The following is a 14,523-nucleotide window of genomic DNA, read 5'->3' on the forward strand; positions in this document are numbered from 1 at the left end:
TCAATTTATCATCACCCAATCTTTCTGTTTCCATCAATCTCTCATGCCTCTAGTTTCTATCGGCTTGGTTTTTCTTTTTTGAGTTTCTCAATTTTGGCTAAATTATCTATCTTTCCCACATCGAATTATGCATATTGTGACGAGGTCTTGAATTGCATGTATAGTATACATCTTTTGTCTAACAATTTCATACATACTATCGAAGAAAATAAAAATGTAATATGTTTTTGGTATAAGTCTTCATGTTAGTGTTCTTGGTCCTTTTTTAAGACACTTGATCCATCAAAACCATCATTAGTAGTCAAACTCTTACTTGCGCTCTACCTCATTGTATTCATCAAACTCTCTAGCTATGTAAGCTTCACCATCAAATTTTAAATACTACTTAATCATAATCAGCCTTCCAAACCACACACACTTAATACCTTTGATATAAGTCAGACGTACCTCGTGGTATATCACGAGGAAAATGAACACGACGTGTGATGGAGACGTCTAGTAGAGGCGGTCTCAGTGACGACAAAATTGACAACGACGGTGAAGCCATTTATGCTTTATGTTTCCGGGACCTTTTTCAATAATACTTCTTAAAAATAAAACGATTAAATAAATATAGTTTGGATATAATCTTTTGCTTAACAATATTTATTGTTTTTCATTATCCATACTTTTGTAATTATAGTTTATGGGATTGTTCATTTTTGTGAACGAAAGTTACGTAACATACAAGTCATTTGTTGAAATTAGACCTAAGAGAAAACGACACGAGCATCGAGTCATACATAATCTTGCCCTAAAATTAGGACAATGGAATTGGGAAAGACAACGACATTGTCTTCTATTTATTGGACACTAAGTTAATGTTGCCACGTGCCATTAATACCTTCTTATCAACTCTTGACACTTGCGTTTAGGTTCGAATCATTTTGAAAAAGAAGAGTAAATGCTTATTCTAAATATATATCAAGCGAAATTCCACAACCAAAAGAGACTGATTATCTAAACTAAGCCTCAATGTGAAGTAATATATACTATATATAGAATATTGTAGCAAAATTGTGGACTCGTCCACATGGATTCTCGTGTAAATTATAATCTTATAACTTGATTTATTCATATTGTTGAGGCGGAATTAAACTATTTAAGTTGATATCTTTGTTCGAAAGTAAGTAACGAAATGGTCCCCGTCGAATTCATAGCTAGCTTTTGAACAATACATTTAATATCGTCATTCCGTTTCTGACAAAAGTTTTTCCCCCACTCCTTTTCTAACTAACACACATTTAGGTACATATTTAGCTGCATATAAACGTAAATTTATACATATAATATACAACATATAAACAGTTAAAAAAAAAAAAAAAAAAAAAAAAAAAAAAACATATAAACAGTTCTATACGGTGTGGTCAGTATTTCTCAGCTTCCCCTGTCTAATTACTGTTATTCGATTAGTTGACTTGAATATAACCTCTCTTTTTAATTCGATATCTAAAAAAGTTGTCTTGCCAAATAATAAAGAGATAAACCTGATTGAAGAGGAAATTGTGCAGTGACGCAATGCCTTGTAATTGAACACGACTTGAGAATTGAAAGCGGGAAGGATAGATGCAAAGCAAGTAGGTCCATAAGAGTTTGGTGCCTTCTTATTCAACTTGTCCTTATTTCGTTTCTCCACTCAAAACTCTTCAACATGGATGTGCTCATAGCAAAAGTATATACATACATCCAGTTTTTTTAGTATATACATTCGATGTATGTATATATGATATATTCAAATATAAAAAAAAAAACAAGTTAATTAATATATAGCAAAATCGAACTATTTTAAAAATGACATAATTAACTCAACAAGTAACTTAACTTGAGTCAATATTTCATCAAAAATTATCTGTTTTTTTATTTTATTTTTATTGGGTATGTTTAGCAGAAGTTAACAAAATCCGAAGTTTAACAGAACTTGTTAGCGTACGAACAATTCAAGTGTATTAAAAACAATATACCTATGCATGCATATAAGAATTTTCTTTTTGTTAATGGTGTATGTATATATTAAAGTTGAAATATATATAGAAATATTGAGTTGTGATGGTTTGTGAGTACAAAATAAGGAGATGGAAAGAACGACAAAAAGATGTGCGGAACTGGGGTTGGTGTCCAACAAAGAAGAGACATCTAATATTATGTTATCTACGTTGGGATCTTTTCTAAGTGACCCACTTTTGTTTTGCTGTCTTATATGTATATCTCACTTTCATGATTTCATCTATCTACGACTACAAACCATGCATCCCATTTTACCCTACCATATGCTCTACATCCATACGTGCGTCTCCAAATACATACACTTTATCATATTCATATATACATTATTCATATTACATTTTCAATATGTATGTGTATATGTGTTATAACTTATAACATATGTGAGAAAGATGATAGCAACGCAAAGAACACAACACATATTGACTTGTTTACTGATAATATATTGGCTAATTACACGGACAAATGAATCGATTTTATTACTAGCTAGAGACAAAAGGATGGGCAAAATCATGTGAGCCTAGACCCAAAGAGAAAACCTAAGCCAAAATTATGGTCCATCTCCATAAAAAGAATAACTTTAGCAGACTCTCGAGCTAAGCAATCGAATTCAGTGTGTGTTTAAGTATAAGTGTATATATAAAAAAAAAAAAAAAGTGTATAACAAACAACGTAATGCAAATATGACTAAATTTTGATATATGTAAGTGCTTGTAAGAAATACATTTGTTTAAATGAAAACAAAATAATACTTCCCAATTATACATTTTTCTTTCGAAATTTATGAGAATAATAGGATCAGTTTACCTCATATTAATTTATCGTACTTATGCAATTATATCACCGAAATACGATTAATGATGTAATAATATGCTTATGCAAACAAATTCCAAAATTATAAGAAATTTATGGATATCTCATGATTGCTTTGTTCACGCTATGACCAACTGCTTTACAAGTTTTTTTCCCTAACCCGTATGGATTGGCAATTGGCATAATGATAATTAGGGCTAATTAATGATGATGATGACACAAGGAATTACTACCTTTAATTTATCTGTAAACAAATTTGACTGATTAAAAAAAGAATAAATTTTACCTGCCAAAGTTAAAAGGTACTTAGTAGTCACAAAAGCACAAACACAAATCATGTGACTGAGAAGACTACCACAATCTTAGTTACAATTTACAAATCCTCATTCCATTCCAACTTTCACGTCTCTTCTCAATAATAAACTTTTCATTCATACTATATATAAACATACGTAGATAAATATGATGTTACTCGAGCCATGTTCGAACATATGGAAAAGCCAAAGATTATTCTTGTCTGGTATGAAATTGAATACCTCCCTTTTGTAGAATAGACTCTCCATGTGCACTGATTTATTGTAGATTCTTTGTTTTCTCACCTATATATATTATTTGATTTTATAAAAAAAGATTTGAAAATTTAATCTCATAGAGGGAAACACAGTAGGCCACATGCTCATGCTCTTTTTCTCTCCTTTTTCTTCTCCTGGCCAAGCCAAGCAGTGATGACATGTTTAAAGATTGCTCACGTTTTGTAATTTTTTTAAATATATACATAAATATTATTTGATAGTTACAGTAAACCACTCTGTGGATTGATTCATTTGGAAACACATAACATCATGGATTTATTACATACGTCAATAATACAGAGTACTTCTAGCTAGAGTTTTGGTTACTGATTCGCCTAATTGTTATTTTTAGAAAATAAAGAATACAATGTGTTGCTTTGCATGTGATTTTTTTTTTTTGTAAGGAAAACAATGGAAAACATGTGATGTCTATATATGAGCTAATTTAATTATTGAGATGTATAATGAGCATCTTTGATAGTATTACGAAAACAATGATACAACTAATATATATATATATATATATATATATATATATATATATATATATACAATATGGATATGTAAGACGATAGAGAAGCATTGGATCCATTTATATAATAATTCTTTATTAGGTGTCAATCATATGACCATATCTTTGACTTGAATCTGATCCTATGATTGCATTTGTGGCTATGTAGTATTAGAAGAAAATGATTTATCCTTGAAATTATTACTCGATTTTTCTCAGAAATAAAGAAAAATATAATGAAACATTTGTTGCATAATTAATCTCAAAAACCTAAACAAAACTTTGGAAAAGTTTGGTGCTCAAAAGCGAAGGGGAACATGGGATATATGGACCACAAAAAAAATATTAAACTTTCGAATAAAATAAGTTAAGAACAAATAAAAAAGATAATAAAACGACAAAAAGATAATTAATAGTGCCACCCAACTTGTGGGGGATATCTAAGATGGGATAGTTTGTCTGGGTTGTTTGAGAAAGGTTATTAAAAAATTAATGAAGTAATTCGATTTTCTTTTAAAGTTCTAAAAAAGAGACTAGACTCGGATATTAGGACCATAAATGAAACTTGTATTAAAACACAAACGGGTTAATAATTAGTTAATTGTCATCATACTGTTTTGAAGCAAATAAAAATTGAATTAATTTTTCTATAGCTCTGATCTTGAAAACAATTGATATTAGAGATAAATGATATAAACTGTTATCCAATAACATATAATAGTCACATGGAAAGAAAATAAAACCAATGCATAATGTTTTGATCTCGTGGTTAGTGTGCACCTAGGAAGCACGGAATCTTCGTCGGAGGTCCGCTTCCCGCTTCGGAATCTTAGTCAGAATCGGAAGCTCTTGGAAGCTTTCGGAATCTCGCTTCCATCGCGTTTCCAAAAATTCCACTTTGGAAGCTCGTTGGAAGCTTACGATTCCGGTTTGGAAGCTTGCGCTTCCATTTTATAAATTCAATTTTACAAATAAAACATGAAATTATTATTTTTATACAAACAAACTCAAACTAAAAATTTTGCATACTAATCTTTGTATTTTATTTTTAACAAAATCATGTTTAGAAAATAGCAATGACATGAATCTAATATGTGAGAGATATTATAAATGATTAATTAATTTAGATTAATTTCGAGAGACTTGAGTTTGATAATATTTTTACCTATAATATACATAATTTGAAACGATTTTGTTTGATGTTATTTAAAAAAAGAATGAATATAGTGTTATAATTTTTTTCTTGAATTATTTGATTTTGTTTGTTGTAAAAATTGGTTTAATTTTTAAATTTAGTTTTTAAAATTTATTTATTAGATTTGTGGGGTTAATATAACTTGTAATATGATATAATGTTTAATATTTAGTTATATATATATATATTCTTTATATATACTATACGCTTCCATCGCGTACCGCTTCCGTAAAATTTTCTAAAAAATCGCTTCAGCGCTTCTAAACGATTTCGCTTCCGCGTACCCGCTCCCGTTTCCATGCAACATAGGTGTGCACAATACATAGATTAATTCTTCCATAGTTAAATTTCTCTTATAGAAGTGACAAAACAAATTATCATAACCTAGATATATATATACATGTGTGTTAAGCTATATTTGCATTATTCAAAATTTGTTTGATGTATGTGCACGAGTTGTTAAAGCTTATGTGACCCACATAATTAATTTCACCGCCAATGAAAGCACTGGATATATGTATCAAATGGTATCAACGAAAAACTTTAACGTCTTGTTATTTGAAAAGACAGAAAATCCATCCTACATTTTGGTGATTATTTTAGTTGAAACAATGGGATAATGGCTGATAATATATCTTTAGTTTTAGTTTTACACTGCGTTTGGCACAGTCATGCGCTTAATACTAAACAGATCTGTGTTAAATTGTATAAGCTCAAGTTTGGTGGGTACGTATAGTAGGTAGTAGGTGGACTTATTAGTAAGTTTTGGAATGATAAACTCACATAATTTAAGCCCATATATGATGTTTTAAATTACTATGTATAGGTTCTTCTAAAGGTCGGTCAAAGGAAATGATCATATAATGTTGAAAGATAACAGTAATAACGGTAAAAATCATGTGTTAAGGCCACAAGAATTCGTCTAAAGTGTAGACGTCTTTTTTACTCCAAGTCAAATATAAAGTAAAATTTTCAATGAGGACATAATAACATAAAATAAAATAAAAAGTTCAAAGATGAGAAGGTGGGAAAAAAAGAAGATAAAAGGGTGTTTTATTTTTTTTTATTTAACAAGGAGAGGATCATGGCCATCTTTTATATCAATGTCCTTCGAGAAAAACACCATTGCTCCCACCTTGAAAGAGAGAGAGTTCTTCACAGCAACTAGAGAAAGCATCCAAAGGGATCGCATTGATCCTAATTAAGCTGATTTATTCCCCAATATTTTATTTTCCTCATTCGAAAGTTGGAGAAAAAAAAAAAAAATTCTAAACATTTGCTTTCTTTTCCGGATCATGCGATCTCTTTGGATTCATTCTTTGGTAGCTTCCACTCCGGTCAAAGGGTTTCATGACCGGAGACTTCACCGGCGGGAGATTCTTCGATGGGTCGATCCAGTATTCCAGTCATATATATACAACAAGCAAAGTAAGAAATTTTTTTTTCTACAAGCAAGTTTCAAAGATTAAGGATACATTTCAAGTAGACAAGAACCTTGTTTTTGTACCCCTTTTTTTTGTCCTCACATCTTATTATCTGTACTTTTTGGGCATTGGTTTGCTTCTTTTCTATGGTTTTACATTGATTTGATTATAGAAATTATATTTAAAATTTAAGCATTTTTTTTTACTATCCTATAAGCAATCCATACCATGAAAACAAAATATACAACTTGGACATACTATGTCATCGTAATCATTTTTTTCTCTCTATAAACAAATTACTGAAAAGTATATGTATCAACTCTATAATTCAAAATTACATTTCATCAAACTTAGTCCAAAATCACTAATCATGAAGTGCTTGGATCCCGTAAATGAGATCCGGTTCAATTCGACTTTATCACTTGTCTTGATATTAATTAAGAAGAATATTAGCGTTAACTATAACCATGAAAATTGGGTGAAACTAAATGAGATTGGGTTAAAACAAACTTTTGCTGACCAGAGATTTGTTTCCTAAAAGAAGAAAAAAATCGAATATTTACTATGTTGTTTTTAGATTCTAAGAAATGAGTAAATGACTATACGTTGTGTGAATTGTTAGCGTAATTTATAAGGCTACGCCTACACTTGTTGTATTTTAAATGAAAATATGTGACCATTGATATCAAATCTCTTCTAGAGTTATTCGATGCTTTGTGAAAGTGTAAAGAGACTTCCAATACAATGATTTGTCCTCCTTTTATTGGAAAATTGCTAACTTTTAACTGTAAAGTAATTAAAATAGATAATGATATTCACTGGTCAAGCTTTCTTTTCTCCACTGATCCCTATTAAAAGGTTTTGAGCCACTTAATTTTTTTTCTACCGTGGGTCAACCTTTTATTAGATGTAAGTTCAATGTCAAATGCATGTAAGATTTTTTTTTTTGCCAAATGAAAAAAATGTTTAATGCTTTATTGTTGAATGTCTTTGTTCGAACACACAAAAATTTCTCTTTCACATTTTCCTTTGCTCTCGTTTATTCGTATTTCATTGGACCTATCCTCTGCTTGGGGAAGAAAAGTTGGACTATATGCAATAATATCTTAACAACATGACCAATCAGTGAGACTACATACATTCCTTGCAATAAAAAAAAACTATGCAAGGCGCCACAATACAGTCTCTTTTTAGTGAATGTTTAATTAGGCATGAATATATGCAATAATGTTCCAATTGTTTGAATCTTTAACCTGATGAATGTTTCTTTGGAGAAAACAAAGATAACTTCTCAACATTATTAAACCAACAATAAAAACAAAAACAAAAACAAAGATAACATCTTCACACCATATAAATATGCGCTAGTTCTAGGGATGTTCTGGTGGATAAAAAAACCCATCCCTGGTTTACACAAAAAAAAAAAAAAAAAACCCATCCCAACCCGAACCCGAAATAAACCTGCCCACCAAAAACCCGAATTTCAAAAATCCAATAGGTTTCGGGTTATGATGGGTAAACCCAAAAAAAAACACCGAGCGAGTCTGGGTAACCTGTGGGTACCCATTTTATTTGACATGGGTTTCGCGTACCCAACAGACTAAAACCCAGAATTAACATCTCTAGCTAGTTATGTTCGAATGCATGTTTATTGTTTGGTATTTGACTTATATATCAACATCTCTTATATATTCTCTCTATTTTTATGGCATCTTTCTCGAAATCTTATAATAAACCTCTCTTTCTGCTCAAAGCATACCAATCTCTTGAATTAATTATTTGTTTCCACCGGATGAGCAAGATCAAAAATATTTTGTGCAATATCATATGTTTTCAAAATATGCATTTATCGTAAATATAAGAAAATATGTAAATCAATCCTCCTAAAATAGAAATATAAATCTTAAAACAGTCCTTAAATATATATTTAATTATAATTATAGATATCAAATTCATAACCATGCCAAGTAGATCAGAGTGGCGCAGCGGAAGCGTGATGGGCCCATAACCCACATTCCCAAGATCGATATTAAAATTTACCGTCTTTTTTAGTTAGTTCTACATTTAGAGAAAAACATACAATTCTTTTCATGTCATGAAGATTATTTTTTTAGAGTATATAAAAAGTATAGTTTTAAATGTTGAGGTATAATTTATTTTGTAATTTAAATAACCAAAGTTTGAATTATTTTGAACCAAAAAGATACTTATGTTTAAAATTATTTTTTCCCGACAAAAACATAATTCAAGAGTAATGTTTACATATAATTTTATACTCTAGAAAACTGCTCCAGTAATGTAGCTGAAGCTACGATAAAGAGTCGTTGATCTAACAAGTGGATACCGACACAAAGGGATCGTTGATTCCTCAACAGAATACCGAACCTCTTGTCTTCTTGACTTCGTTGAGACCCTCGACGAGAATACCGAAAGAAACAAGGAACAAACAAGAAGAACTCTCTTTTCTTATTAACTCAAAACCAAGTCTTAACGATACATGAATAATAATACTTATACTACTCTTAACTGAAAACCCTAATTGTTTAAGCTTGGAGACAAAGCAATCTCTTAGCCGACATAAACGTAAAGTAAACAACAAGAATCAAAAGCCCAACAATAATGAAAGTAGAAACATAAACTTAAAAGCCCAATATTAAAAGAAGCATAGATGTTGTTACATCATCCTAGGGCTGAGCTTTTAAACCGAACCGAATGTACCGAACCGAAACCGAAGCAAAAAAAACCAAATCGAACCGAACCGAAAATTTGAAAATAACCGAATGGATACTAAATTCGATAACCGAAATAACCGTAACCGAATCGGTACCGAACCAAAATATTTCGGGTAACCGAAATACCCGAAATACAATTATATTTTCGAAATAATTAGTTATTTATTGACCAAATAATCAAAAATACTTGAAAAATCTATAAAAATTAAAAATACTCAAAAATAACCGAAAAATATCCAAAAATATTCGAAAATACTCAAAAATAACCGAAATATCCGAAAAATATCCTAAGCAAAATAACCGAATGGATACTAAATTTTAAAACCGAAAGAACCGGAACCAAACCGAAACCGAACCGAAATTTCAAAATATCCGAATGGATACTAAATTTTAAAACCGAAAGAACCGAAAACCGAATGGACCCAACCGATAACCGAACGGATAACCGAAAGCCCAGACCTACATCATCCAGTGTTGAAAACAATAAAAAGGTCGACTTTGGAATATTTTTTTGTTCGAAACTCCAAATCCATCTGAATTGAAAGAATATCTTTTTTTTTTTGGGCAAATGTTTTTTTTTTTTTTGGGCAAAAGAATTGAAAGAATATCTATTCTACCCTTGACCATCTTTTATGAGTAAATTTTAATAAGAATTTCTATCCATGAAAACCCGTATATTTTGGGATCTGTCTTTCTCCTATCATGTACCTATAGCAAAAACTATGATACATACATAAGAGTGACAATCGTTGTACAGAAAAAAGAAAAAAAATCCAAAGAAAATAACAGAGATATTTAATTAAGTAAATGACATGAACTTTTTTTTTATCAACGCAATGCTTTCATTCATTAAAAGTTTACAAGATATGAAGCTAACGATGCCTTAGCCAGAGAATCAGCTTCGACATTGGCAGCCCGAAGGATAAAACTACAATTAAATCCCTTAGGAAATACAAAGGAAAATATCCGAAAATACAAATGACATCAACTTATTTAGATAAATGATCAAATAGAATCTTAACGTAGTCATTAATAAAAAGTCAAATACACATGTGAACGCGATGGAGATATCTATTTGATCAAGTGATGAAGTGAACGAGCCTAACAACGGTAACACAGCTTTCATAATGATATTGAGATAACAATAAAGTATCTATTTTATAAAAAGTTGAGTATGAAAAGTCTAGAATGAATTTATAAATCATAATCAGCCGTTACGCAATCTACGTGGCTTGACTTTGTAGAAAAAATATCAACACTCATGCAAAACTTTATTACATTTTCTCCCAACATTATGATGGAATTTTGTTTTCGTCGACGTCGACAGTCGACTTAATTCCTTCGGACCTTCCTCATGTGAAAATTTAGATTGTTTTTTTTTTTGTTAGCCTGATTTAGTTGCACTTTCATTTGCGTTTACGGACTGAATGAATTGTTTGAGATAAGCTTTGGTATAAGCGATGAGGAGAAGTGATTTGAGTCGATTTATATAGATACGAATCTATTTGTTAATTAGTACTAGTAAAAAAGAGAGAAATTTTGATTTTCAAGAAATAATGCCACAAGAAGTCAAAGGAAGATAATGTCATTATGAGTTAGTCAAATAAAAAATCTTGTAAAGCCAGCAGTTATGTTCATACCTGCTTTCCGTTGACTTTAAAGTTTTCATTTATAATAAATTTTATAATAACTACACTAGTCTTTTAAATTAATCCATTAACTAATCGCATTTGTTCAAAAAATATACCACTACTAGTCTTAATAAACTGTAACTAGACTAAGAAATTATTTTTGTTTGACCAAAAAAGATTAAGAAATTTTGGTTTTCTTCATAATAATCAATTGTAGTAAGATTTTAGGGATTGGAATAATTGATTTTCTTTCCAAAAATAAACAATCATGAGATCCTTTCATAACTATTTGAGACTCAAGATTCTTTTCTAGTAGTGGAGGAAAAATAAAAAATAAAAGTGTTTCCTCCATATTTAAATACACTTAAAACTTGCGTTACCCATTATATATATAGGATCTCGTGCAAATAATTCATACACACACACAGAGACGTATCCATCTTTCTGACCCATCAATTAAATTTGACCCAAAAGATCAAACAGAATTCATTTTCATCAATTCCATTTCACACTTTTCCTGTGGAATAAATCTGTCTGTTACGATTCTTGATTCTTTCTAACAAAGCAAAAGTTGTCTTTTTGAAGTGTGAGCAACTAATTCTCGAAACTGAGGAAGAGAAACTAAAGGGTTTTTGGAGTCAGAGACAGAAGAAGAATTTAACAGATTCTTGTCGGAAGCATGGATACGAGTGAAGCTAGGAACCGTAAAGTTGTTGCAGTGGAAAAGTTCGAACTCGAAGTCCCTGAGACTGCTCATCAGATTAGCAGCGGTTCGTTTCTTATCCTCTATCTTTGGAATTTTTGTTTTTATTGTCCTTTTTTTTTGTTTGTTGCTGCTCTTTTTGGGTGAATCTACTTGTCGTTTATTGCGTAATCTCAAGCTTTTTTCTTGAAGAAAACTCTTTTACAATTGGGGAATTATGCTCCTTTTTTCATTAAACTTTTCTTGAGAAAGAATACATAGACAAAGAATAGAAAGGGTCGTTTAGCTTTTTGTCTTCTTTGTTAGATTCAATGATACTTTGTTTCTTGATTTTACCATATACTAAGCTACTGATGCATGTATATGAAACATCAAGGAACTGAAATGATGATTTTGGTGGTGCCCTCTTGTGAAACATATCGTATTTGATGATTTTGGCGCTGTCCTATAGTTAAAAATGTTGTCTTTAATGATTTGATGGATACCCTCTAGTGAAAAATGATGCTATGGTGATTCAAGAACGTGAACATTCAATACGGAATTTAAGTTCCTTGATCAGTTTTCCTCTTCCTCAAAGTTTTTAGCTAGCAAACGGGGAAGTTTGCTATGAAGACTCTGTTCTCTTTTGTTCATATAGTCTATTCAGTGTTGCGTGTGTGTAAGCTTAACTGTTGAACAAATTGTACAGATTCATGGTTTCAGATAGCATTTGTTCTAACAACCGGTATAAACAGTGCCTATGTGTTGGGATATTCCGGGACAGTCATGGTTCCTTTGGGTTGGATAGGTGGTGTGGTTGGTCTCATTCTTGCTACCGCGATCTCCCTTTACGCAAACACTCTTATCGCCAAGCTTCATGAGTTTGGTGGCAAAAGACACATTCGTTATAGAGATCTCGCAGGCTTCATCTATGGTAAATTCTCCCTCAATTCTCGCAGTATCTAAAAACATTTCAAGTTTACACTTTACGAGAATTGTCTTTGCTTGATTGATCAGGTAAAAAGATGTATCGTGTTACATGGGGATTGCAATATGTCAATCTTTTCATGATTAATTGTGGCTTCATCATACTTGCTGGTTCCGCCTTAAAGGTATAATAAAAGAAACCACCAGAGTTGTTGCGAAAATCCGAAAGTTAGCTCATATGGCTCTGCTTTTGCATTGTTTGCAGGCTGTTTATGTACTTTTTAGAGATGACAGTCTCATGAAACTGCCTCACTTTATCGCCATCGCGGGTGTTGTATGTGCAATTTTTGCAATCGGTATTCCTCATTTATCAGCTCTTGGAATCTGGCTAGGAGTTTCAACAATCCTCAGCATAATCTACATTGTTGTTGCAATAGTTCTATCAGCTAAAGATGGTAACTTTCCTGTTACATCAAACCTCAAAATGATTTCATATAGCCACAAAAAATAACTAAGATACATTGATTAATCTGTTGTTTCACCATTTTGTGTTTTTTTTTTGTTAAATAGGAGTAAATAAACCTGAAAGAGATTACAACATACAAGGATCATCAATAAACAAACTCTTTACCATAACAGGAGCAGCTGCAAATCTAGTTTTTGCATTCAACACGGGAATGCTCCCGGAAATACAGGTCAGTGTCATCGATCTATTCATGCTCGATCGAATCTTTCTCTGTTTTGTGACTGACACTACTCTTTGTGCAAATGATTAGGCAACAGTGAAGCAACCTGTGGTTAGAAACATGATGAAGGCTCTGTATTTTCAGTTCACTGTCGGTGTTTTACCGATGTATGCGGTTACATTCATCGGTTATTGGGCTTACGGGTCCTCGACATCGACTTATCTGTTAAACAGTGTCAGTGGACCTCTTTGGGTCAAAGCCCTCGCTAACATTTCAGCTTTTCTTCAATCTGTTATCTCTTTACATGTAAGTTTTCTCTTCCTCAACCGCTATTTAGACCTCGATGATGAGTCTTTGTGTCTTAATCCTAAGCTTAACCGTTTTATTTCTTGTGTTCTTTTTCGAAGATTTTTGCAAGTCCGACTTATGAGTATATGGACACAAAGTATGGAGTCAAAGGAAGTCCATTGGCATTGAAGAATCTGTTGTTTAGAACAGTAGCACGAGGAAGCTACATCGCGGTGAGCACACTTCTCTCTGCGCTTTTGCCGTTTCTCGGAGATTTCATGAGCCTCACAGGAGCGATAAGCACGTTCCCTCTCACATTCATATTGGCGAATCACATGTATCTTGTTGCTATGAACGATAAGCTTAGTCTTGTGCAAAAGCTATGGCATTGGCTTAATGTTTGCGTCTTTGGATTAATGTCTCTTGCTGCTGCTATTGCTGCTGTTAGACTCATCTCTGTTGATTCCAAGAACTTCCATGTTTTTGCTGATGTTTGATTTAAAACGTATTCGACATTGTTAACGTTGTAATCTTTTATACCAAAAAGAAACAAAATTGTAACCCTTTTGTAACTTGTATTAGTAGATCCGTTAATGGTTACGTCGCTTGCCAATAAACTTTTTGTTTTTGTTTTAATGTATTAAAGTTACAAACCATATGTATATATCATCTTCAAAAAAATAAAACAAGATTTTATATATCATCTTCTGTATAATAAGCTTTTACATGATACAATGCAATTTAAGAAATGAAGATAAAACGAAGATTCGTAACACAACGTGGTGACTTTGAAGCAAACCCAAGTGAGTAAATAAATTTCTCTGATAAATTGTTATGCAGTAAAAAAACAATAACGGTAACTTTTCCTTACCGTTATGATCAGTTTCCTTTTTTCTTCAGCAACCTAAATTTCCTTTTTTCGTTTGTTTGAGTGATTTCCTTATTTTTCTTTTCATAACCTTCGCTTATAAATATTGATCTCTTCTTTGAGAAATCATAAACAAAAAAATAATGACACACCG

General features: G+C 31.7%; 1 protein-coding gene across 1 annotated transcript; it reads left to right on the top strand.

Moving 5' to 3' along the window:
- The first annotated feature begins 11,255 nt into the window (after positions 1 to 11,255).
- LOC9314114 (proline transporter 2) lies at positions 11,256 to 14,137 on the top strand. The gene is made up of 7 exons (XM_021025338.1): positions 11,256 to 11,688; positions 12,310 to 12,534; positions 12,618 to 12,712; positions 12,793 to 12,982; positions 13,098 to 13,222; positions 13,304 to 13,519; positions 13,621 to 14,137. The coding sequence occupies exons 1-7, from the start codon at positions 11,598 to 11,600 to the stop codon at positions 13,996 to 13,998; spliced, it is 1,320 nt and encodes a 439-aa protein (XP_020880997.1). The 5' UTR covers positions 11,256 to 11,597; the 3' UTR covers positions 13,999 to 14,137.
- Positions 14,138 to 14,523: the final 386 nt, after the last annotated feature.

Source organism: Arabidopsis lyrata, assembly GCF_000004255.2.
Source record: "Arabidopsis lyrata subsp. lyrata unplaced genomic scaffold ARALYscaffold_5, whole genome shotgun sequence".
Taxonomy (NCBI): domain Eukaryota; kingdom Viridiplantae; phylum Streptophyta; class Magnoliopsida; order Brassicales; family Brassicaceae; genus Arabidopsis; species Arabidopsis lyrata.

Bases quoted from the DNA above. Each gene is read 5' to 3' on its own strand.
- LOC9314114 (XM_021025338.1), top strand. From the start codon at position 11,598: ATGGATACGAGTGAAGCTAGGAACCGTAAAGTTGTTGCAGTGGAAAAG. The intron at 12,535-12,617 runs GTAAATTCTCCC...TTGATTGATCAG, and splicing joins TCTCGCAGGCTTCATCTATG to GTAAAAAGATGTATCGTGTT. The intron at 12,983-13,097 runs GTAACTTTCCTG...TTTGTTAAATAG, and splicing joins AGTTCTATCAGCTAAAGATG to GAGTAAATAAACCTGAAAGA.